This window comes from Paramisgurnus dabryanus, chromosome 16, assembly GCF_030506205.2.
Source record: "Paramisgurnus dabryanus chromosome 16, PD_genome_1.1, whole genome shotgun sequence".
Classification (NCBI taxonomy): Eukaryota; Metazoa; Chordata; class Actinopteri; order Cypriniformes; family Cobitidae; genus Paramisgurnus; species Paramisgurnus dabryanus.
Genome location: NC_133352.1, coordinates 13,227,614 through 13,252,446, shown reverse-complemented (window position 1 = coordinate 13,252,446; position 24,833 = coordinate 13,227,614). Strand labels below are relative to the sequence as shown.

The following is a 24,833-nucleotide window of genomic DNA, read 5'->3' as shown; positions in this document are numbered from 1 at the left end:
AAACAATCCAGGAGATCTGCTTACAGAAAAAGATATATATTTATTGTATAACAACACACTTGACAGATAATGTTAAAAATCTCTATAACTGTAATTATCACACAAGTTTTCTTCAGTGAATGTAGTGCATACTTTCCTGTAAGTACTGCAAGTAATAATCAGTTTTCAATATTAATGTATAACGTAAGCAGCACTTGTATTTTGTAATAAGTCAGCAATCCAATGGCAAATTTTGCCAATTGCATGAAGCTTGTTTTAGGATTCATAAGGGTGGATTATACAGTTTTATTGCATTAATAAATAACACGTTCTAGAAGTGTTTGTTGTGTCAACTCTCACTCTTTTCTTCCTGCTATTAAATGGGTTTAGTGCTTTTATGGAATTGGAGTTGCTATTGCTATACATATTTAAAGGCGTGCAAAGATGGGTGGTATTTACCCACTTATGGGTAATTATACACTGCAAAAAAATTATTTTCAAGAAAAAAAAATTCTTAGTATTCTTGTTTTCAGTAAAAATATCTAAACATTCTTAAAATAAGATGGTTTTTCTTGACTAGCAAAATGACCCAAGAAAATAAGTCTAGTTTTTAGACCAAACATTTTAATTTTAAGTGATTTTGTGCATAAAACAAGCAAAAACAAATCTGCCAATGGGGTACGCACATTTTTCTTGCATTTAGTGTTTAATGCACAAAATCAATTACATTTGATATTTTTGGTCTAAAAACTAGACTTATTTTCTTGGGTCGTTTTGTTCATCAAGAAAAAGCATCTTAATTTTAGAATTTTTAGATATTTTTACTGAAAACAAGACAAAAATACTAAGAAACATTTTTCTTGAAAATCAATTTTTGCAGTCTATGTAGTGTGGGCCAGTTTGGGCCAAAATGCCAGGGCCGAATTTTTGTCCCAGTCCAGCCCTGCCCCATGGTGAGTAATGGCTGTTTTGGTTTTCATGGTGACACATCAAGCTCTTCACCATGTGCAGGCTTTCCTACGTACTGCCCAAAACGCATGGTTTCTTTTATATAAAAAAATCTTATTTGCATAGATGGACAAAACCATAATATTATAAACAATAACTTACAAATGGTTTATGCTAGTTTGTACTGTAGTTCATCTTAGTAAACATTTTTATAATATCAGCATCAGTACATACAATAAACTCTCCAAAATCAAACATTTTTACTTATAATGTGCAGTAACTTATTAGCTATTATTTACTTTATTTATGGTTTATTTGCAAATGCTTTGAAAAGAGTTACTGGCTTAAAACACTGGTAAAACCACATCACCGTTTTTCATAAGTTTCGTAAGTGTGTGTTAGTACATGTTAATAATATGCAAAGTTACAAAACCCAAAGTATACAATGACAAAAGTTATCGTCTCCAACTGAAATCTCTTTTCTGGGACTACAATGAATGCAGCTGGTTGATGCAGAACTGTTGCACATTATCAAAATTCTGCTTTTGACTCACAGCCTGTAAGTTGTCTATGTTTTCATATTTAAGAATTTATTATTAACTATTCAAATCATGATTCCAAAAGGATTTTTCAGCAGTGAAGAGGACGCGCTTAATGTTTGACGTTTTTACAATTACAAATACAAAATGTAGTATCTTTACCATTCCAATCTGTTACATTCTACATAAATGTTGATAAGTATCGAATTAATAAGTAACCTTGTACTAAGTACTGTCAGATTTTCGTCCAGACTGTGGAGACATTGGCGAACATGTTTGTATAGTCGATAATGAAGGTTGTGGAAGGGTCTGTTTTGTATTGTATTACTTGAATGCTTTTGTATATTTATGTATTGTTATTCTGTATTTTTATTGTTATATGGATCCTCCTGGGTCTGAAATAAAGATCTCTCTCTAATTAAAACCACTCAAAAGGATATAGTGAAAAGGGGGTGGAGCTAAGGAATCCACACCTTTGTGTATTTTAAGGGTGTACTGACCTCATACTTCAGGACTGACCCATGTTTCTCCTTCTGTTTAACAGGTAGGCTACACATCAGCGAGATCAAGATCACTTTATTGAAGATGAAATGGATTCGAATTTGGGTAAATATAACAGAAACAAACTTTGGATATGTTTCATTTTTTTTATTGTATAGACATTACTTTATTTATTTTAAGTTATATTTCTTCATCCACTTTAAACACAATTAGCCTCTTGACTTTCACACAAGTGTATGTTTGCACAAAATATTAGTTGTTGCAGATAAAAATATACAGCTTTAAAATTAGTAATTTGATCATTTTTATACAACTTTTAAAGCATGAATTTTTAAAATGTAATATGGTTTAAACCACATAAAGCGCACTTTTTAGGGAGAACAGTACGACTAGTTTCGGTTTCAGGCACTTTATAGAGAGGACAGATATTTGTACATTATTGAAGTGTTTACAGTTAAGTGATGTTCTGTAAATTAATGCTAAACCATGTAGATAATTAGCAAAGTAAAGGAAAAATATAGTACAGAATAACAGATGTAAAATAATTAAGACAATGTTTGAACTAAATAGAGTGTTGTGGAGACACAGACTGGCAGCTACTCATCACAGTGGCAGGGAGACAAACTGTATACTGCACTAATGTCACTTGTAGGGTTGCCAACTTTCTGAAATGCAAATTAGGAACGCGCGTTGGCCCCCTATTCGGGGGGGAGGGGGTTGCCTGGGTCCGATGACATGGCCCCATGCACGAAAGAGAATTTTGAAAAAAAAAATAACCCCTGAAATAAAGACTTCTTGTGAAAATAGTGGAAACTAATTGATACATTTAGATAAATATATTTCATACAACTTCTTAGGCCTAAATATTTATAGAATAGCAAAGTATCCCAGGTGAAAAATAATTTTATTAAAAATATACTTTAAAAAAGTGTACTGAGTATATTTTCTACAATTTCTACTATTTAGTCAAATCCAAGTATAGTTAAGTGTATTCAATTATGTATTAACTTCAACCTAACATCTATTTGACTACACTTCAAGTGTAAATATATTAAAATGGAACAACTTTTTTAAAACTTCAAGTGGACTAAAACACACTACTGAAAATCAAGATTCTTGAGCAATTAAGCGCACACTTACAGTACAATTGCATTGCATTGCCATTCTAATGGAAATACACTTAAAACGGCATTGCAGCGCAAATTAGTTGTGTTTAAGTGGCTCACTTGTGCCCCTGTTTGTCTAAAATGTGGGGTTTCTTTTACCTACAGTCCCCAAATGGCTCAGTAACAACATTAAATAGCCCACTGATATTTACCCACTAGATGCCCTTGCCCACCGTGCATCGTTTTCTCGGAGGCACCGTGTAGCGGTAAAAAAACGTGCAAGGGCCCGCCATTGCTGCTTGCAGCTATATTTATTATTATTTTCCGAATTCAGCGGGACTTTAGAGGGCCTAAACATACTCAAAAACTCATGAAATTTTGCACAGATGTCAAGAGTGATGAAAATTTACATTTGGTGTAGGCTTTGGAATTAGGCGTTTTGTCATTTCCAGGCGTCATCCTTTAACTAACTCCGCCTACAGTTTTCGTCGGATCATCTTCATATTGGTGAGTGTCATCTTAAGGCCTTTGTGATGCTAAATTGCGAAGGATTTGACACTACGTAAAAATTTGTGTCGGTTCTGGCCCGACAAAGTTTGATGTTTTGTCATGAAACAGGAAGATGCTGGAACTCAGGCATACAATGTCCGATCTGTCGCAAATTTCACATGATTGCTAAGAGTCCTGACCTGAAGACATCTACATACCAATTTTAATTTATAGTCATAGCGCCACCAGCTGGCAACCTGAAGGGGCATGTTTCAGCGCCACTTTCAAATATTCAACGAAGCAGCCCTTGGACTGTGTTTAACGTACATGTACGAATTTCGTTGTGCTCATGTATTATTACAAGCCCTACAAAAAGTCTCTTGGAGCAATGCCCTAAACCAAACAGTAAGTCAGATAATCCGTATATGAGAAATAGCAGAGCGTGCTACACTGGTCTTCTTTGTAACAAACACTGGTGCTCTTTGGACGTTAAGAGGAACTTACTTACTTACTGCCCTTAACGCCGAAGGGCAGCAACAAAATCTTTCCACTTTTGTCGGTCTTGGGCCAGAGTGCCTATCGTTCCCCAGGTGTGGTGGTGGTCTTTCAGTTCTTGTTCCACCATTCGTCGCCAGGTGACTTTTGGCCTTCCTCTTTTTCTCCTTCCATCTGGTGTCCAATGTAGGGCTGTTTTAATTATGGAACCATCCTCTTTTCGAAGCACATGCCCAATCCATTGCCAGCGTCTTTTCATAATAATTGTGGGCATGTTCCCTTGATTACAGCGGGACAGTAGGTCTTCGTTAGAAATTTTGTTTGGCCAGAAAATCTTTAGTATTTTCCTGAGGCTCTTGGTGTGGAATGTGGACAGCTTTCTAAGGTCTTGTTGCGTCATTCGCCAGCATTCTGCTCCATATAGGAGTACTGGTATAATGCAGCTGTTGTAGAGTTTTAGTTTAGTTTTCACGCTGTACTGTGAGGACCTCCAAATGTTGCTCATGCTGATAAAGGCACTTCTTGCTTTATTCAATCTGTTCTGAATGTCCTTCTTACTACCACCATCTGGTGTGATGATGCTACCAAGATACACAAAGCTTTCAGTAAAAGTTATCTCGTCATTATTGATCTTGATGGGAGCTTGTGTAGTGGTGTTTATAGTCATCACCTCTGATTTCTTTTGGTTGATCTTTAAACCAACTTGGGAACTGTACTGGTTTAACTTATTGGTTTTGTCCTGCATATGTTGATGGGTGTGGGAGATTAGTGCCAAATCATCCGCAAAGTCCAAATCTTCAAGTGTGGAGAAGAGGGTCCATCTGATGCCGGTATGTCCTGTCTCTGTTGAGCGTCGCATCACCCAGTCAATGACAAGATTGAAGAGTAATGCAGATATCACGCAGCCTTGTCGGACACCGGCCGTTACCTCAAACCAAATGTCGCTTCCACCCACACAACAGCTGTAGTTTTTGTAGAAGCTTTTAATGAGCTTCACCAGGTGTTTTGGGATTCCGTAAGCCCTCAATATGTGCCACAAGCTATCCCTGTGTACACTATCAAATGCTTTCTCAAAATCTATAAAGTTCACATGGAGTTGTCTTTGCCATTCTGCACTCTGTTCGATGATGTTCCGCAAAGCAAATATCTGTTCTATACAACTCCTGCCTTTTCTAAATCCTGCCTGCTCCTTTCTCAATGTTGAGTCAACTGCAGAAGACAATCTGCTTATGATCACTTTGGCAAGGATCTTGACAAAAGGGTAATACCGCGCCAGTTATTACAGTCGCTTAGGTTGCCCTTCTTTGGAATCTTGATAATCACCCCTTTGGTCCATTCCTCGGGTACGCAGGCTTCTCTCCAAATTGTTCTAAAAAGTGGTTTCAATATTTCAGCTGCTGTCTCTGGATCTGTCTTGAATAATTCTGCATTTAAGTTATCAAGTCCTGGGCCTTTATTGTTCTTCAGCTTCTTAATAGCTGCTACAATTTCTTCTTTGGTAGGTAGTTCGATGCTGATATCTAGGTCTATCTCTCCTTCTGGAATAACAGCGTTTTCCTCTGGTGATTTTCTGTTCAGTACTTCTTTAAAACGTTCAGCCCATCTTGCATCTTGTTCTGCTTCAGTTGTAAGAAGCGTTCCTTCTTTGTCTCTGATTGGTGGGCTGACTGTAGAATGGTATTTGCCGCAGATCTGCTTGGAAATTCTGTGTAGCATGCTTTGTTCTCCTCTGGCTGCAACTATTTCAGCCCCTCTTGCGAGTTCTTCAACAAAAGCACGGCGGTCAGCACGTACCATTCTCTTCACTGTTTTGTTGGTCTCCTTGTATTTCTGCTTATATTTTTCCTGCAGTCTTTCTGATTGAGAGCTGAGTGTTTGGTTCTTCAGCTTGCGTCTTTCATCTATTACTTTCCAGGTGTTTGGCTTGATCCATTCTTTTGATCTCTTCTTCTCTCTGTATCCCAAATATTTCTCTGCACTCTGTTGGTAAGCAGTCTTGATGTTATTGAAGGCTTCATTGATGTTAGCTGGATTTATTTCCTTATTTAGATCCTGTAGCGCTTGGATCCTGTTCCTCACTTGTGTAACAAAACTGTGTTTTAAGCGAGGGTCATTCAGCTTCTGAGTGTCGAATTTCCGTTGTACGTGTGTCTTGTTCTGGGCTTTCCGAAGCTTTAGTCTAACCATTGCTGTTACTAGTTGATGATCACTTCCAACATCAGCCCCTCGCTTTACTCTCACATCCAGCAGTGATCTTCTCCACATTCCATTAATAAGCAGGTGATCAATCTGATTCTTGTCTCTGTTGTTGGGCGAGTACCAAGTCAGTTTGTGGATGTCACGGTGTGGAAACAAGGTGCTGCCAACAACCAAGTTATTGGTGACGCATAACTCTATTAGCCTTTCTCCGTTCTCATTCATCGTCCCACATCCATGTTTTCCTATTGCACGCTCGCAGTTAGAGTTGTCGTTCCCAACCTTTGCATTCAGGTCACCCATGATGATCATCATATCGTGCCTTGGTGTTGCCTTAATTTCTGCCTCTAACTGTTCATAAAAGAGGTCTTTTACTTCATCATCACTGTCATTAGTTGGACTGTAGCATTGGATGATAGTTAAATTCACGTGTTTTCCTTTTATTCTAACTCTCATAAGTCTGCTGTTAAGAGGTTTCCATTCTATCAGATTCTTTTCTACTCCTTTTCTCAAAATGATGGCAACACCTTCTTCGTGATTATTGTCTTCTCTTCCTGAGTATAGGACTGTCTCTGTCGTTGATGTCACCACTCTTCCTGATCCAGTCCACCTACTCTCGCTTATGCCTAAAATATGAAGATTGTAACGCCGCATTTCTGCTGTTACTTGCGCCATTTTACCTGTTTGATACATTGTACGAACATTCTAAAAACCTATCCTTGTCTTAGTTTTGGTGTTCAAGACCTCCATCTTCCTGTCAGTGGCTTCCTCAACAAGGCTTTCACCACTGTTATTCATACAAATCCCCTGAGGTGATTCTAGAGGCCCGTTACACCTGATTGTGGATGATGATTTTGTTGCTGTTTCCGTAACCAAGAAGTGTTTTCTAGGACAGAGTGGTTAGCCCTGTGCCAAACCCCCAACCTGGAGGACCAGGGACCAGGGACCACGCTTTGTCTGGTCACTACCCTTCTACCTCTCTGGCTTGGGAGACCCTACCAGGAGCACGAGGCTCCAGCCAGCATAGCTATCCAGGTCACTGAGACACGCAAGCCCCCCAACCACATCAAGGTGGTGGTCCGTTGGAAGGAACGTTAAGAGGAAATAATATACTAAATGTACAAAAATCCAAGGCACTCGAGTGAGAAAAATATTAAAAAGCCTTTTTAATATTTTTCTCACTCGAGTGGCTTGGATTTTTGTACATTTAGTAAGTCAGATATTTTTAATTATTTCTCTGATTTAGGCTCAGTTTTTCTCATTTCCAGCAGTCATACTTTAACTAACTCCTCCTTCAGTTTTCGTTGGATCATCATCATAGTTGGCGAGTCTCATCTTAAGGCATTCGTGATGCTAAATTGCAAAGGATTTGATTCTTTGTTAAAAAATTTGTGTCTGTTCCGGCCCACCAAAGTTTGATGTTTCGCTATGAAACAGGTTGCTGGAACTCAGGCATACAGTGTCCGATCTGTCCCAAACTTCACATGATTGCTAAGAGTCCTGGACTGAACACATCTACATTTCATTTGTCACTTGTGGTTATAGCTCCACCAGCTGGCAAAAGGAAGTGACATGTTTACAATGATTATGCAATGTCCAATCTGTCCCAAACTTCACATGATTAATAAGAGTCCTGGGGCCTCATTTATCAAGCGTGCCTACGAACAAAAGTGTGCATAAAGTGTGCGTAGGAACAGTTTTACGCAAAGTGTGGAATTGATCAAATTGCACTTATACGTAGAAATATGTGCAAATATATGCACAGCTCGTAGTATGCGTACGCAAAGAATCTAGTGGTAGAATAGTGATACTACACAAGAACCTCCCCAGTGTATAAAGAAGTGTGTATTTATTATCCACAAGCAGGTGTTAAAATAATTATTCGTTTCAATATAGTAACCGGAAACCAGTGTTGAAGTAAATATATTTTTGGGAATTTTTCGTCAAATTGGTGTCTACCCCTATAAATGAAAGCTCCGACAAAGGCTTGAAACAGTGCAATGGCTTATCTTGCGTTATTGGAAGACTTGGCAAAATATCCATTCCGCCAGGAGTGCGTTTTTAAAGATCGCGCCGATGATGCTGGCTATATGCGGCTGTCCAAGGTGGAAAGTTCTGTCGTTGTCTGTCCTCCTCTAGTTGCACTGATTTCACGTCGGTGTGCTGTGACACGTTGTTTTTGTTTTTTTTTGGTAATTTAATGTCAAACCAATTTTTTTTCTGGAAGTGTTCTCTCCTCATAGCCTACGCAAAGGAATTAACCGCACTGCACTGGTTACATGTTCCCATGCAGATTTTTTTTTCTTTTGTTAGTCACTCCTCCCACACTAAGTGAACCAAACAGTGTGTGTTATTTGGTTTTAACCTCATCCACCAGTTACTCAATTTCTGTGTCTGTAAAGTTCCTCTTTTTCGCTCTCTTTGCCATTATTGCAGTGAGGGAAAATGCACAACCACGTGACCAGTGTTGGCAACGTTACTTTAAAAAAGTAATTAGTTATAGTTACTAGTTACTTCTCAAAAATAGTAACTGAGTTAGTAACTGCGTTACATCATTATAAAAGTAACTAATTACCAGGCAAAGTAACTATTGCGTTACTTAAAAAAAGTTCAAATATTTCAAATAACTTGGATGCCCCCAATATAAAATTTGTTAAATGAATGAATTATACACTAGAGAAACCACTAATTTTGTCCCTTACGAAAATTTACCATGGTTTTACTACAGTTAAAACCAAAAAACATGGTTACTGCAGTAAAACCATGGTTACCACAAAATCACCATAATTCACCATGGTTACTGTAGTAAAACCATGGTTTTGCTGATAGTAATCCATACACAAAAAAACATGGTTACTACACTTTTATCACAATAAAACCATGTTTAACCCTAAGAGCCCTAAGGTCATTTTTACAATGTATTGTCCGTCTGGTTTTATTTTCTTAAAAAGCTTGTAAAACATCAACCCTGTTGTGCACAGACAATCTACAAACATCTTTTTTTTCAGGACAAGTTGGACTGTCAGAATGTTTGTGTTGTATTGATGTCACATGAATGTAAAATAAGTTATGGGACCATAAAGACAAATAAAAAAATTAAACGGAAATTGAATCACTTATATATTTATTGTAATCACACACAAAAGAAAAAAAGCTAAACATTTTTCCTTTGTAAAACAGTTGTCTCATGTCTTTGGAGTCCTGGAGCACAGAAATGAACATTATAAATTATACAGATCAAAAACTATTTACATTTTTACAAAAAAGTCCAGGCGTTTTCATGACATTTATTGATGCCAAGCCTCAAGCCACATGCGTGATGACGCACACATGCGTGATGACGCACACATGCGTGATGACGCACACATGCGTGATGAAGCACACATGCGTGATGACGCACACATGCGTGATGACGCACACATGCGTGATGACGCACACAAACAGGAAAGCATCAGTGGACATTGTAGCATTGAGCTAGCGGCAAACCCGACAGAAACATTGATAAATTATGGACATCAACTGGATAAATCTAGAATGTAAGAGTTTGGATGCATTGCTGAACAACTCCGAAAAGAGGGACAAGTTTCAGGCTGGATAGAAAACTTTCTGTAAAAGCTAGAAAGACACCAAATATATCCCCGTAATGGCTAACTCCTCAGCTATTAGCAGAAAAAACGGTAAGAAGCTACGTTTTACGGTTATTAAATTATTTAAATATGAATCAGAGGTGCCGTTTTCAATCGTCGACAATTGATTAGGTTTCTGAGGGTTAAGTTTTGTAAGTTCCAGTTAATCAGTGCTAAGTAGTACAGGTATTTAAATCAACAAAATGACAAAGGTGCCCAAATTTATGCACCTGTCTAATTTTGTTTTGATGCATATTGCAAATTTTCTGTAATCCAATAAACCTCATTTCACTATTGAAATATTAGACCAAGATGTAAATCAAGGACAGAAAATGATTTGCTTCCAGTTAAACAATCTAACGCATTGTCTATGCGAGGGGTTGTGTACTGGTCTGGAATTGTACGCCTATTAAGGGTCCTATAGTCAACGCACATTCTGATATGCCCAGTCTTCTTTCTGGCTATCACAATTGGTGATGCATACTGGCTACGTGACTCCTTAATTATACCAGCCTTTGTCAAACATTGTCAATATCTGCTGGAGCTAAACGTCTTAAGGGTTCTCTGAATGGCTTTGCATCTGTCATCCCGATATGGTGTTCCACATCCTTTGCCAGACCAATATCCCACTCATACAATAAGAATATGTTTGCTCGCTCACATAACTTTTGACAGAGTCGTGCTTTACATTGTGATGGTATGGGTGAATCACCAAACTGGATCAGTTGAGGGTCTAACTCTGTTGGTACAGTCACTGCCTCAGTTTCAACTTTCAGAGATGGAACGACTGGATCAATGTGACAGCTTGCCTAAGACAGTCCAAATGGAACGACAGTGTTGTGATCATCCACTGCAGTTCCATGCACGACCATAGGCTGCAACAGTACTCCAGATGGTAATGGAGCGGTGGGTGATGCCTCAACCATCAACATGTCTTTACCCAAAGGCATCTTTAACTCCACTTCACAGATGGCACAGCATTCACCACCAGAAGGTAAGGTAAGGTAAGATTAGCCTGGACCCATCCACTTCACACATGCAACTTTATCCTCTTCATTCTCAAAGGTTGGTTTGTCTGTGTGAACAATGGAGTTCTTTCTAGGCAATGTCCACTCCTGTGGTCTCCCGGCATAGCATGGACAGTCTCTGGAACAGGTTTGCATTTGTGCCTAGGAACACCGGGGTCTTTTCAGGACATTTTGAACTTGGGCAAATCAGAGCTATGACGGAAAGTGTCTCCGTTGCACCGGTGTCCTTCTCGGGAAATTCCATCTCCACTACGACATATCCCAGGTAAGGGTAACTGGTTTCGCGTAAACCCCATTTCGCCAACCCTGACACTGGCTGGATTGGGACATCAGGTAAGTGGTGCTTATACCAGGGCTCAGAATTGTGATTTGAGAGCGACTATCCAGAAGTGCATTGCAGCACTGACCATTTATCTTCACTGGGATGATTGAACAAGGCCCGACCAGTCCTGGAGGACTGCCTTTCTCAAGGGTGGTTACTTAACTTTTCTTAGCTGATCACACTGTGTGACATCCCTCTAATGCTTGAGAAGATGGATCACCCTGTTTAGCTTTCTATAGAGCATGTATCAGCTTTCGAATCACTTTGGCTTGATTCTCCGCATTCTGGCATTTGGCAGAGTAATGGTCATTTTCACCACAGCGATAACCAAATTTTCCTTCCGAGGAGTTAAGTGGTTACTTTTTATTATCACTAGGGGCTTGTCTTGATGGCTCTACTCTAAGAAATGAAGTGGGGGGGTTCAGAGACTTTTAGCTTATGACATGTCATTTGTTTTTGCAGGTTTTTCACTTGCTATCTCAAAACAGCTATTTACCATCACTATCTGTCTCTGGGGCAGTCATTTTTGTCATGGACACAGGTTCTTTATGCTACCCGCTACAACCTGGCTGGGCAAAGTACTCATGGCAGTGAACATTGACTTGAGTTTAGGGATGTCCCGATCCGATCACGTGATCGGAAATCGGCCCCGATCACCAGTTATCAGACTCGATCGGAATCGGACGTTACCTCCCGATCAGGACTCGGATACATATGCAGGGTTTAAATTGGGCCAGGACTGCACACATAGGTCTCGCTCTGCTCTGCGCCAGTGTACGCGCTGCGCTGGTGCGTGTGAAGTTACGCGAATAATGATGTGTTTTTGACAGCATTCACACACACGTGCTTCACACACTCGTGCATGCGTGACAAAACCGGGTTTTTACCGCTCATTTAAACGACGCGTCGATCGTTTTTGTCACTATGTGCTCAGTTAATTTACATCAGACAGTACCCAGCTCCGTGTCTCAGTGAGAACCTCAAGAACGTGCATTCGCGCAGGAGGATCACATTACACATTGTAGAGATGAGAGATCGAGAGAGAGGTAAGAATGGTGCACATGTCGAAAACACATAATAAGTCTAGAAACAGAGTATTAAAGTATGTATAGCCATGTCACTCATCTTATAACTGGATACAACTTATTGTATAGTTTAATAAAATAATGTATTTTGATTATACAAATCAATTACGACCTAACTATAGTGATTGTTTAACTAACTGATTTATAAGACATAGCCTATTGCTGAATAAATATGTTGTTTTTCTTGTTAATTGAGTCTTTTTGGCTCTTATCTAATCTTATGCCTAGAATTAGTCAATGAGGTTGAGTCTTATTACTTCCTTCAAAGTTTGATCAATTGTGCATAATGACATGTGCAACAAATGCATATAGGGTGTCAGACTCATAGATTTGCATAATTTAAAGTTCAGGTTTTAAAGTATGGGTCAACCTGTGGCACAGCTTTAAAGCTGAAACTTTATAAAATCCTATCAGAGGTCCAAAATGTCATTGAAACACACCAGTGGCTTTGCTGTCATCAGGATTAAACATGTTACCCTCAAACCCTCCCTCCTAGAGCATACCCACAAAACAAACCCCAATTTAACCCCTGAACATTTATACTATACTCTAATTATTTTTTTAACACGTCAATAGTTATGCGCTGGGACAGAGTTAGACCCTTTTGACTTCACATAGAAACAGCAATGCGTGCGGCATGACATAAGGAACTCTTTTTTTATTCTTTTTTTAATGTATTATAGAAGTATCGGATCGGGACTCAGTATCGGCAGATACTCAAAATCAAATGACTCGGACTCAAGGGCAAAAAAACCTGATCGGGACATCCCTACTTGAGTTCCTGAATTTCTGTTCTCAACGTTCAACCTCATCCTGTCTATTGTTTATAGCAGGGTTTGTGTGAATTATCTGGTCAGAGGTGTTAAGCTTCGTCCTTGATGACTTATACTCTTCTTCACTTCTGAGCTCACTCAGCAGTTCCAAGAATGATGGAGGGTTTTCCTTCCATTCCCTGAGTTTGAGCTTTATAAGCATCAGGACTAACCTCTGGATCAGCAGTCCACACAGCCTTTACAACAGCTAGCGCAGGACCTTTCAGACTTTCCATGATATGTCCATCAGGTGTGCATGTTTCAACCAATGCTCAAGAGACTCTTCTCCAACTGGAGTTGGCAAGGTACCTGAAAACACTCTCAAACAATGGTTTTCCCATCTTAGTCAACAAAACACCCACCGCTCGAATAATAGACTCTGCCGAGCCACTCTCTGGAAATTCTTCCAATGGGCTAGAAGGATCAGGAATTTCAGACGCAATAATAATCATCCATTTTTTCATCTTGCCCTCTGGCAACAGTTCAGGAGGGACTTTGGTGGGGTCCACCGGCTATTTACACTCGCATAGCACCCTGTGGGTATCCATCTTCAGACTAACTGTCCATCCTCTTACTCGCACTCGCCCTAAAGCTTTGATAGTTTTGAGGGCTTCTTCAATCTGGACATTCCAACGTCTTCTGGAATCAGTACCATGAGGGAATGGGCATCATCCAACTCTTCTCTTCTGCACCAGCCTTTCAGCTCTTTAACTAAATCTGCAGTGCTACACTTAGTCTCCATTTTTTTTTAGGTTTTAACTTAAACTATTTGACTTACTTTTCTTGAAGAAGCTAATAACAAATTACAAGCTAATTGTTAACAGACATTAACTTCAATTAGCATAGTTTTTTAGCTTCTCAGTACCCCAAGACCTAATTCCTTTAAGAAACTAGCAACTTTTTAACATCTATGTCCTGCAACATGCTTATAACCAGTGTTGGGAAAGTTCACTTTCTACATGAACTAGTTCAGTTCACAGTTCACAAATTTTAAAATGAACTAGTTCAGTTCATAGTTCATATTCCAAAATTTTGAACTAGTTCGCAGTTCCAAAAATGAACTAATCTATAGTTCTTTTTTCCCATATTATTTTTTAAAAATTATTGCCATTATAGCCCATATAGAACCACAAACAGCAAATATTTTATTAGTTTTAACACTGAAGCTAAATGCGTCAAATTTCATCTTCATATCCATCTTCATATGTAAATCCTTATCCAACCATGGTTTACATTAGCATTGACTGTCTTTTAATTTTTGTATTTGCTTGCACATACCTTGAAAGGTCGGGTGTTTCAATGGGGTTTTCTGGGCGAGAAGCGCTGCGAGGTGTTGCGTGTAGTACAACTCGCAGGTATTGCACACCGCACGTGCACGTTAAATAGCGTGAGCTTAGTCAAAGTCTATTTCAAGATCCAGAATATGCGTTAGCAGCCTATGTTAATCGTTAACGATTTAGGAAAAATATGATGTAATTTAATATTAAACTATGTGAGTGGCGTGGCAGGGATTTGGAATTCAGCAGCGTCCAGTCAGTGTTGTTTTGATGATGCATGCAGCAGTGAAACGCTGGTGTTGCCAGATTGGGTGTTTTTTCCGCTACACATTAAGGCCTGTTTACAGTGTGTTTTAGTCGGGTTTTCACCTGGAAGACTCTATAGAAATCTGCAGAGATGGGACCAAGTCACACATGTGCAAGTCTCAAGTAAGTCTCAAGTCTGAACCTTCAAGTCTCAAGTAAGTCCCAAGTATTTTTTTCTTGGGCAAGTCGAGTCACAGGCTATGTCAAGTCAAGTCCAAGTCAAGTCACCTTATTATTTTAATTTTACCTGCAGAATCTGATCTTAATAAAGTGACAAGATATACAGTAAGTAACTATCAGTAAATTACAATAATTTGGATTTGCATTGTAAATACTCATGTTCAGTAAAATACATCTTGGAATCAAACAAAATTGTAACTTCATAAATTATTTATTTTTTAACTTCTGCCAACCGTATTTGAAATTTTCCACATTGAGTCCATACTGTAAAACAAATAACAGCTTAACATCCAACAGACCCCTCTCTGAACACCTCCCTCTCTCTCAAACACTCTCTCTCTCTCTCTCTCTCTCTCTCTCTCTCTCTCTCTCTCTCTCTCTCTCTCTCAAACATGTGCCCAGAAAAAACGAGCGCGTCGCACCTCTTCCGTTCGTGAGCCTAAATTTGAAATAACAAACTTGAGCATGCAAAAGACGCGACATGTGAACCGCCCCTAACATTGTAGAATCAAGTAATTTTTTTCTGTGTGTGTGTTCAGGTGGCAAACTTGAAAAAGAAGTATTCAAAAAGCAAAATAAGTATTTTAAAAAATAAATCAAAATTATTTTGCCCACATTTGTCCCCAACACAGTATGATGAGGGCTACATTAGCTATTATTACATTAGCTAACTTCCAACTAAGATATTAACAAATTGACAAGCACTTACTGGGCATAATGGCTCTTTAAATGACGACCAAAATTGGAGGTTGCCGTCTGGCTGCCTGTGATTTTAATGTTGCATGTCTTGCAACACACTGTTCGTCTTTTGCCATCTTGTTGAAGCCAAAAGCAATGACCCTCCGTACCCATCCGGCTGACATGTTGATATCTGATCTAAGTGGGCGTGGTGTGCGTAAGGTACGAGAGGGCATGACGAATGATAGTGTCCTGATTTAGTCATGAGAACACCATTCTCAGCCTGCGCTCGCTGGGTCGACTTTATTTTTTTAAATAATTTATATATTTTATATTTAAACTGAAAACATGATGTGATTAACACTCAAGTCATTCAAGTCATTGGGCCCTATCTTGCACCCAGCGCAATTGACTTTGTCAGTGACGCATGTATCATTCGTATTTTGCGCCGGCGCACAGCGGGGTTTTTCCCTCCACAGATGCACGTCAGCAAACTAGGGAATGAACTTGCGCTCCCTGGGCGGTTCAGCGCAAAAAGGAGGCGTGTTGCGGCGCAAACCATCTCTTATGCTATTTTGCAGTTTCAAAAAACAATTGCGCTACTAACCAAAAAAAACTAGTCTAAAGTCAGTGGCGCGTTGCGCGTGGTTCATTATGCTATTTTAAGGGCGCATGCTTGACCATAATGTATAGCGTGCACAACGCGCATACACTTTGCTTATCTAATCTACACAGATGCAACAGTTATTTTTGCAAATCATAAATTGTTATACTTAAAAATATTAATACACGAGATAAGGGGAATCATAGTGGTGAGCATTGTGGTGATAGTTTTTATTTATTCTCATGCAAATAACGATTAAAATATTTTCATAACTTTGTTGTGTGGCTGTATTACGTTTATTTTATGTAAATAATAGTTAAAATGTTTTCATAAGAAACCTTAATGTATATGAACTTGATTTGTAAGAGTACTTTGGGGTTGGACCTTGCTTGCGTTTCTTGGGTCCGATTTCAAAGCCCCCAAACCCTTTCAGCGGTGAGGGTGGACGCAGCGATGTCCTCTGCTGGCGTCAAGTCCTGAGGGAGATCCACCTCCCGTTACACGGCGTGCCCGATTTATGCTGGCAAGCGTGGGATTCCCCCGTACAAGGACGTCGGTCTCCTCGGCTGTGAACCGCTCCTGGCGTGCGCCTGGTAAATCCGTCATAATAATAGCAACCCGCCATGGAACTTGCGCCCTTGCGTTTAAAGGGAATGTTGGCTAGCGTTCTGATTGGTTTATTTGACGTTACGCCCAAACCACACCTATGAATAATGAACCTACTTCAGACCAACCCCTTATTGATTTGCGCCCGGCGCAAGAGTTATTTCTCACGCCGGGAAAATAGCAACAGCGCCCAAGATCCGCCCACAAACTCACTTGCGCGTTGCGCTTCGCACTTGCGTTTTAGATCGTTAAAATAGAGCCCATTGTGTCTCAAGTCAAGTCAAGTCCCGAGTCTTTAACTTCCAAGTCCGAGTCAAGTCTCAAGTATTTTATTTTTTGTCAAGTCAAGTCACAAGTCACAAAAATAGCGACTCGAGTCGACTCGAGTCCAAGTCACCAAGTCACAAGTCCCCATGTCTGGAAATCTGGCACCCTATTGAACGACGTTAAACTGAGAAAGCGTGCCGTTTAAAAGCACCAGAATGAATGAGTTCACCTTGCGTTCATCAGGCAGTAATACAGTACGTTCAGTTCACGTTCGCCCAAAATATGAACGAGTTCATGAACTTTCGTTCAATGAACTCATTCAGGCACAACACTGCTTATAACATATATAGCGTGTATAGTCTCTACTAATAGTTGGTGCCAATAATGTGCTGGGATTGGGTAATTTTTTTTCTGACGAGGTTCATACACGTGTAGACGTGTGTAGTGTTATTTAAGAGAAAATAGACTCACCAATGTGACAAATGTAATAAACCAAAACCTCGACTGGCCCAAAAGTGAAGCGGCCCACCGGGAATTCTCCTGGTTCTCCCAATTACCCACCTCGGGATCACCCGCACCTCAGCTCTGCTTATTTGGACCCTGAACTAATTTGTGCTGCTCTTAGTAGATTGCGTTGGTAATTATGAAAATCAGCTGTTGCGTCTGTGTGATTTAATTTGTGCCTTTTTAGTAAATAATCCGCAGATTTTTCCACTCCCTTCGGCGCTTTTTTTGGAATTATGCTATTGCACCAATTTGTCTCATTTATTAAATCTGTATTTTTGTGAAATTTTCTAGAATATAATGTTTTACTGTAAATCTTTTCTTTGTGCTATGCAATTAAACATTTAAGCTGAATTCATTTAGCATTAGAACAGATTCAGTTTGTTGTCTTGTATAGACGGGTTGCAAGTTTACAAACATTACAGGGTGCGTGCGCATCCAGGAGGCAGAAAGCCCGCTTGGTGAGCTGATCTGCTACTGCAACAACCTTAATTATTGAAGCGTTCTTTATTGTTTGTATATAAATAAAACTTGATTTTAGTTGGATCTGTTTTTCTGTCTCTATTTTTGCAGTGTTACTGTGTTCCATGTATGAATTATAATGTTAGGCTAGTAACGTAATAGTCGCATCTACTGGTATGTTAACATCAGGCACCCAGCACTGACTCTGTTGGTACTATTTTCCACGCAACTACTCCTTGGCATTTTGACTTACAGACACCACTACTAGCATACAACACAATGCACTTCTCTTCTTTCTGCTTCTCGGTTGCGCGCACAACCAGTAAATGACGTCGCCGTGCAACCCGTCTATTGTTATATTGTATATCTAAGGCAGTTTTGTCTTTGCAGATGTTAGAGATGCTTCAGATGATGTGAGGATTGTCCTGCTGGGAAAAACTGGAGCTGGGAAAAGTGCAACAGGAAACACAATCTTAGGGAGAAAAGCGTTTATAGCAGATGTATCTCACAAGTCCATTACTAAAGAGTGTCAGAGAGAAACAGCTGAAGTTAACAGCAGACGCATCACTGTGATTGATACTCCAGGACTGTTTGATACTGAACATGAAGAGATTCAGAGAGAAATGACCAACTGTATCTCAATGATACTGCCAGGACCTCATGTGTTTATTATTGTACTGAGTTTAGCACAACGCTTCACAAATGAGGAGGAAGAATCAGTGAAGATCATTCAAGAGATGTTTGGTGAAAACTCTTTAATGTACACCATGATACTCTTCACCAGAGGAGAGGAGCTTAAAGATGAAACCATTGAAGAGTTTTTAGGAAAACCTGGATCTCCTTTAATGAATCTCATTGAACAGTGTGGTAACAGATATCATGTGTTTGAAAATACTGAGACTGAAGATCACACACAAGTTTCTGCTTTACTGGAGAAAATAGACAACATGGTGACAACAAACGGAGGGAGTTATTACTCATCTAAAATATTCAGAGAAATGGAGCGAGAAAAACATGAGAAAGAAATAAAGATACTGATGGAGAAAATAGAACAACTGAGCAGAGAGAAAGAAGAGGAGAGAGAGAGAATGAAGAAGATGATAGAGGAAGAAAGACAGAAACATGAGCAAGAGAGACAGAAAAGAGAAGAGGAATTTATAGAGAGAGAAGAAAGATATAAAAGAGAAATGAAGGAGCAAGAAAAACAGCTGCGAGATGAGATGAGAAGAGAACAAGAGACATTAAAAAATGAAATAAAGGAAAGAATCAATGAAAACAAAGATCTCCAGATCAAATTTACAACACAAATAGACAAACTGATGAATACAATAGAGACTGAACGACAGAATCGTGAAAAAGAGAGAAAGAGAAGAGAAGATGAGTTTAGAGAGACAGAAGAAAGATATAAAAGAGAAATGATGGAGCAAAAGAGACAGATGGAAGATGAGATGAGAAGAGAAATAGAGACATTAAACAATGAAATTGAGGAAATAAAGAAAGGATACAAAGATCTCCAGATAGCATTTATAAAAGAAAAGGACAGCGCAGATAGAGAAAGAGAAGATCTTTTGTTAAAACATGAAACAGAGATAGAGAGAATGAAAGAGATGATGGAGGAAGAAAGACAGAATCACGAGAAAGAGAGGAAGATAAGAGATGATGATTTTATAGAGAGAGAAGAAAGAAAGAAAAGTGAAATGAAGCAAAAGCGAGAGATGCAAAAAGAGATGAGAATGGAAAGAGACAGCTATGAGAGAGAGAAATCAGATGAAAAAATGAGAAAAGAAGAAGAGGATCAGAAAAGAAAAGAAAAAGAACAAATGATGTTGGACCGGTATGAGAAAATAAAAAAAGAGAAAGAGAGAACAGAAAGAGAAAGAGAAGACCTTCAATTAAAACACAACACAGAGATGGAGAGAATGAAGAAGATGATAGAGGAAGAAAGAGAGAAACGTGAGCGAGAGAAGATAAACAGAGAAGAAGAATACAAGGTAAAGATGAAAGAAATAGAGAGAAAAACACAGAAACAGATGCAAGATGATGAAAGGAGGAGAGAGGAAGAAAAACAAAACTGGAGAGAAAAACAGAAGATGCTTGAAGAAAAAATCCAGAATGAGAAACAGTTGAGAGAAGAAGAAAGAAAGATTTATGAAGATAAAATTCATCTGATTGAACAACAGTGTGAAGATAAACTCATGATAATTAAATCAGAGGAGTATGAAGAAGACAAAAGAAGAGAAATAGAGAAAATTAAAATCTCCTGCTCTCAAACAGACTCATGTCATCTGGTAAGTAGGGCTGTGCAAATTTTTATTCAAACAATCACAAAGACAAGATAATTGAGGAAGAACATTATAAAATATAAATTGTGTGCTGCTGGACTGATGTGTTTATAAGGCACTTCGAAGGCACCAAATGCTTTGATACCTGAAGTCTATTGCAACACTTACTTAATTAAAAGGTTAAATAAATGCATGTTTTCAAAGTAAAGGAGTAATCGTGTGTTAAATAATCATAATTATGATTTTGCCCATAATCAAGCAGCCCTACTGGTAAGTCATGAATAAAAATCATCATGAGTCAGATTTACTCTGTAGATCATATTCTGATATATTCAGTGTTTTGGGTTTCTCTGTTATAAACTGTAAATAATATGCTGTTTATACAACACACTGTCACTATTTATCTTTGTTTATTATTTATGCTTTTGGTAACACTTTATATAAAGAATTGAATTCATTAATTATGTTGGCTTGAGAAAGCCAACATACTGTTGTTGCACTTAAACTTATTATTATTATTATGTTGGCTTGAAAAAGCCAACATATTGTTATTGCTTTTAAACTTATTATGTTGGCTTGAAAAAGCCAACATATTGTTATTGCTTTTAAACTTATTATTATTATTCTTCTTAGCACCCCAAAATTTCTGACACTAACTCGTCCTAGAGCTTTCAAGCTACATGCACCAAATTTTCCACGGACCTTAAGACTGGTCTGACTTAGTGTGCTATATCTTTTCTAACTGATGGGACCTTCCAAATTCCTAAACGGGGCGCTCAAAGACCCCAAAACTCCCATTTACTTAACATGGAGACAAACTTTGACGGGTCATAGCTGCGAGTGAGAAACATGTAGAAACTTGTGGCTTACCACATTTAAGGAGGCGGACAGGCTCTGTAAGAACATACATCAAAATGGGGTGTAAGCTGTACCCCTGGGGTGTAAGAGGCCCCCAAAATTTCCCATTGACTTATAATGGGGCAGGAAACATGCCCATATAAAGGAATAAAAGCGTCCCAGATGGAATATCTTAACTTTAGAGTGTCGTAGAGACATGGGGGTTGGACCGTTTTACTTGTGGCTTGAAGGTTGATCATTATGGGATGCCATTTTTCTCCCTAGCAACCAAACTTAGTACCCTAGCAACGGAATAAACAAAGCCTTATTTCTCCGCTTCAGAACATCTTAGAGACACGGGGGTTGGACCGTTTTACTTGTGGCTTGAAGGTTGATCATTATGGGATGCCATTTTTCTCCCTAGCAACCAAACTTAGTACCCTAGCAACGGAATAAACAAAGCCTTATTTCTCCGCTTCAGAACATCTTAGAGACACGGGGGTTGGACCGTTTTACTTGTGGCTTGAAGGTTGATTATTATGGGATGCCAATTTCCTCCCTAGCAACCAAACTTAGTACCCTAGCAACGGAATAAACAAAGCCTTATATCTCCGCTTCAGAACATCATAGAGACACGGGGGTTGGACCGTTTTACTTGTGGCTTGAAGGTTGATCATTATGGGATACCATTTTTCTCCCTAGCAACCAAACTTAGTACCCTAGCAACGGAATAAACAAAGCCTTATATCTCCGCTTCAGAACATCTTAGAGACACGGGGGTTGGACCGTTTTACTTGTGGCTTGAAGGTTGATCATTATGGGATGCCATTTTTCTCCCTAGCAACCAAACTTAGTACCCTAGCAACGGAATAAACAAAGCCTTATTTCTCCGCTTCAGAACATCTTAGAGACACGGGGGTTGGACCGTTTTACTTGTGGCTTGAAGGTTGATTATTATGGGATGCCAATTTCCTCCCTAGCAACCAAACTTAGTACCCTAGCAACGGAATAAACAAAGCCTTATATCTCCGCTTCAGAACATCATAGAGACACGGGGGTTGGACCGTTTTACTTGTGGCTTGAAGGTTGATCATTATGGGATGCCATTTTTCTACCTAGCAACCAAACTTAGTACCCTAGCAACGGAATAAACAAAGCCTTATTTCTCCGCTTCAGAACATCTTAGAGACACGGGGGTTGGACCGTTTTACTTGTGGCTTGAAGGTTGATTATTATGGGATGCCAGTTTCCTCCCTAGCAACCAAACTTAGTACCCTAGCAACGGAATAAACAAAGCCTTATATCTCAGCATCAGAACATTGTAGAGACACGGGGGTTGGACCGTTTTACTTGTGGCTTGAAGGTTGATCATTATGGGATGCCAATTTTCTCCCTAGCAACCAAACTTAGTTCCCTAGCAACGGAATAAACAAAGCCTTATATCTCCGCTTCAGAACATCATAGAGACATGGAGGTTGGACCGTTTTACTTGTGGCTTGAAGGTTGATCATTATGGGATGCCAATTTTCTCCCTAGCAACCAAACTTAGTACCCTAGCAACGGAATAAACAAAGCCTTTTATCTCCGCTTCAGAACATCTTAGAGACACGGGGGTTTGACCGTTTTACTTGTGGCTTGAAAGTTGATCATTATGGGATGCCAATTTTCTCCCTAGCAACCAAACTTAGTACCCAAGCAACGGAATAAACAAAGCCTTATATCTCCGCTTCAGAACATCATAGAGACACGGGGGTTGGACCGTTTTACTTGTGGCTTGAAGGTTGATCATTATGGGATGCCAATTTTCTCCCTAGCAACCAAACTTAGTACCCTAGCAACGGAATAAACAAAGCCTTATATCTCCTCTTCAGAACATCATAGAGACATGGGGGTTGGACCGTTTTACTTGTGGCTTGAAGGTTGATCATTATGGGATGCCAATTTTTTCCCTAGCAACCAAACTTAGTACCCTAGCAACGGAATAAACAAAGCCTTATATCTCCGCTTCAGAACATCATAGAGACACGGGGGTTGGACCGTTTTACTTGTGGCTTGAAGGTTGATCATTATGGGATGCCAATTTTCTCCCTAGCAACCAAACTTAGTACCCTAGCAACGGAATAAATGTTAGCTTCATTCTAGCTTCATGCTAATCATGTTAGCTTCATGCTAGCTTCATGCTAATCATGCTAGCATCATGCTAGCTTCATGCTAATCATGTTAGCTTCATGTTAGCTTCATGCTAATCATGTTAGCTTCATGCTAGCTTCATACTGATCATGCTAACATCATGCTAGCTTCATGCTAATCATGCTAGCTTCATGCTAATCATGCTAACTTCATGCTAATCATGCTAACTTCATGCTAATCATGCTAACAGCCAGATAGCCTACTAAAACAAACTTCTGTCAAACCATTTTAAATGTTCAGGCTACGCTTTTTCAAGCCAACATAAAGTTTGTCCTCAAACTTTAATATCTAGTTATTATTATTCTTCTTAGCACCCCAAAATTTCTGACACTAACTCGTCCTAGAGCTTTCAAGCTACATGCACCAAATTTTCCACGGACCTTAAGACTGGTCTGACTTAGTGTGCTATATCTTTTCTAACTGATGGGACCTTCCAAATTCCTAAACGGGGCGCTCAAAGACCCCAAAACTCCCATTTACTTAACATGGAGACAAACTTTGACGGGTCATAGCTGCGAGTGAGAAACATGTAGAAACTTGTGGCTTACCACATTTAAGGAGGCGGACAGGCTCTGTAAGAACATACATCAAAATGGGGTGTAAGCTGTACCCCTGGGGTGTAAGAGGCCCCCAAAATTTCCCATTGACTTATAATGGGGCAGGAAACATGCCCATATAAAGGAATAAAAGCGTCCCAGATGGAATATCTTAACTTTAGAGTGTCGTAGAGACATGGGGGTTGGACCGTTTTACTTGTGGCTTGAAGGTTGATCATTATGGGATGCCATTTTTCTCCCTAGCAACCAAACTTAGTACCCTAGCAACGGAATAAACAAAGCCTTATTTCTCCGCTTCAGAACATCTTAGAGACACGGGGGTTGGACCGTTTTACTTGTGGCTTGAAGGTTGATCATTATGGGATGCCATTTTTCTCCCTAGCAACCAAACTTAGTACCCTAGCAACGGAATAAACAAAGCCTTATTTCTCCGCTTCAGAACATCTTAGAGACACGGGGGTTGGACCGTTTTACTTGTGGCTTGAAGGTTGATTATTATGGGATGCCAATTTCCTCCCTAGCAACCAAACTTAGTACCCTAGCAACGGAATAAACAAAGCCTTATATCTCCGCTTCAGAACATCATAGAGACACGGGGGTTGGACCGTTTTACTTGTGGCTTGAAGGTTGATCATTATGGGATACCATTTTTCTCCCTAGCAACCAAACTTAGTACCCTAGCAACGGAATAAACAAAGCCTTATATCTCCGCTTCAGAACATCTTAGAGACACGGGGGTTGGACCGTTTTACTTGTGGCTTGAAGGTTGATCATTATGGGATGCCATTTTTCTCCCTAGCAACCAAACTTAGTACCCTAGCAACGGAATAAACAAAGCCTTATTTCTCCGCTTCAGAACATCTTAGAGACACGGGGGTTGGACCGTTTTACTTGTGGCTTGAAGGTTGATTATTATGGGATGCCAATTTCCTCCCTAGCAACCAAACTTAGTACCCT

General features: G+C 39.4%; 1 protein-coding gene across 1 annotated transcript in view; it reads left to right on the top strand.

Moving 5' to 3' along the window:
- The first annotated feature begins 1,350 nt into the window (after nt 1-1,350).
- The window catches only part of LOC135748319 (interferon-induced very large GTPase 1-like), a 63,177-nt gene continuing 39,694 nt past the window's right edge, over nt 1,351-24,833 (top strand). Inside the window, exons 1-3 of the mRNA XM_065266512.2 lie at nt 1,351-1,486; nt 2,011-2,072; nt 18,401-20,298. Of these exons, the coding sequence (XP_065122584.1) occupies nt 2,057-2,072; nt 18,401-20,298 (1,914 nt within the window). The 5' untranslated portion in view covers nt 1,351-1,486; nt 2,011-2,056. The remainder of the gene's footprint in view (nt 1,487-2,010; nt 2,073-18,400; nt 20,299-24,833) is intronic.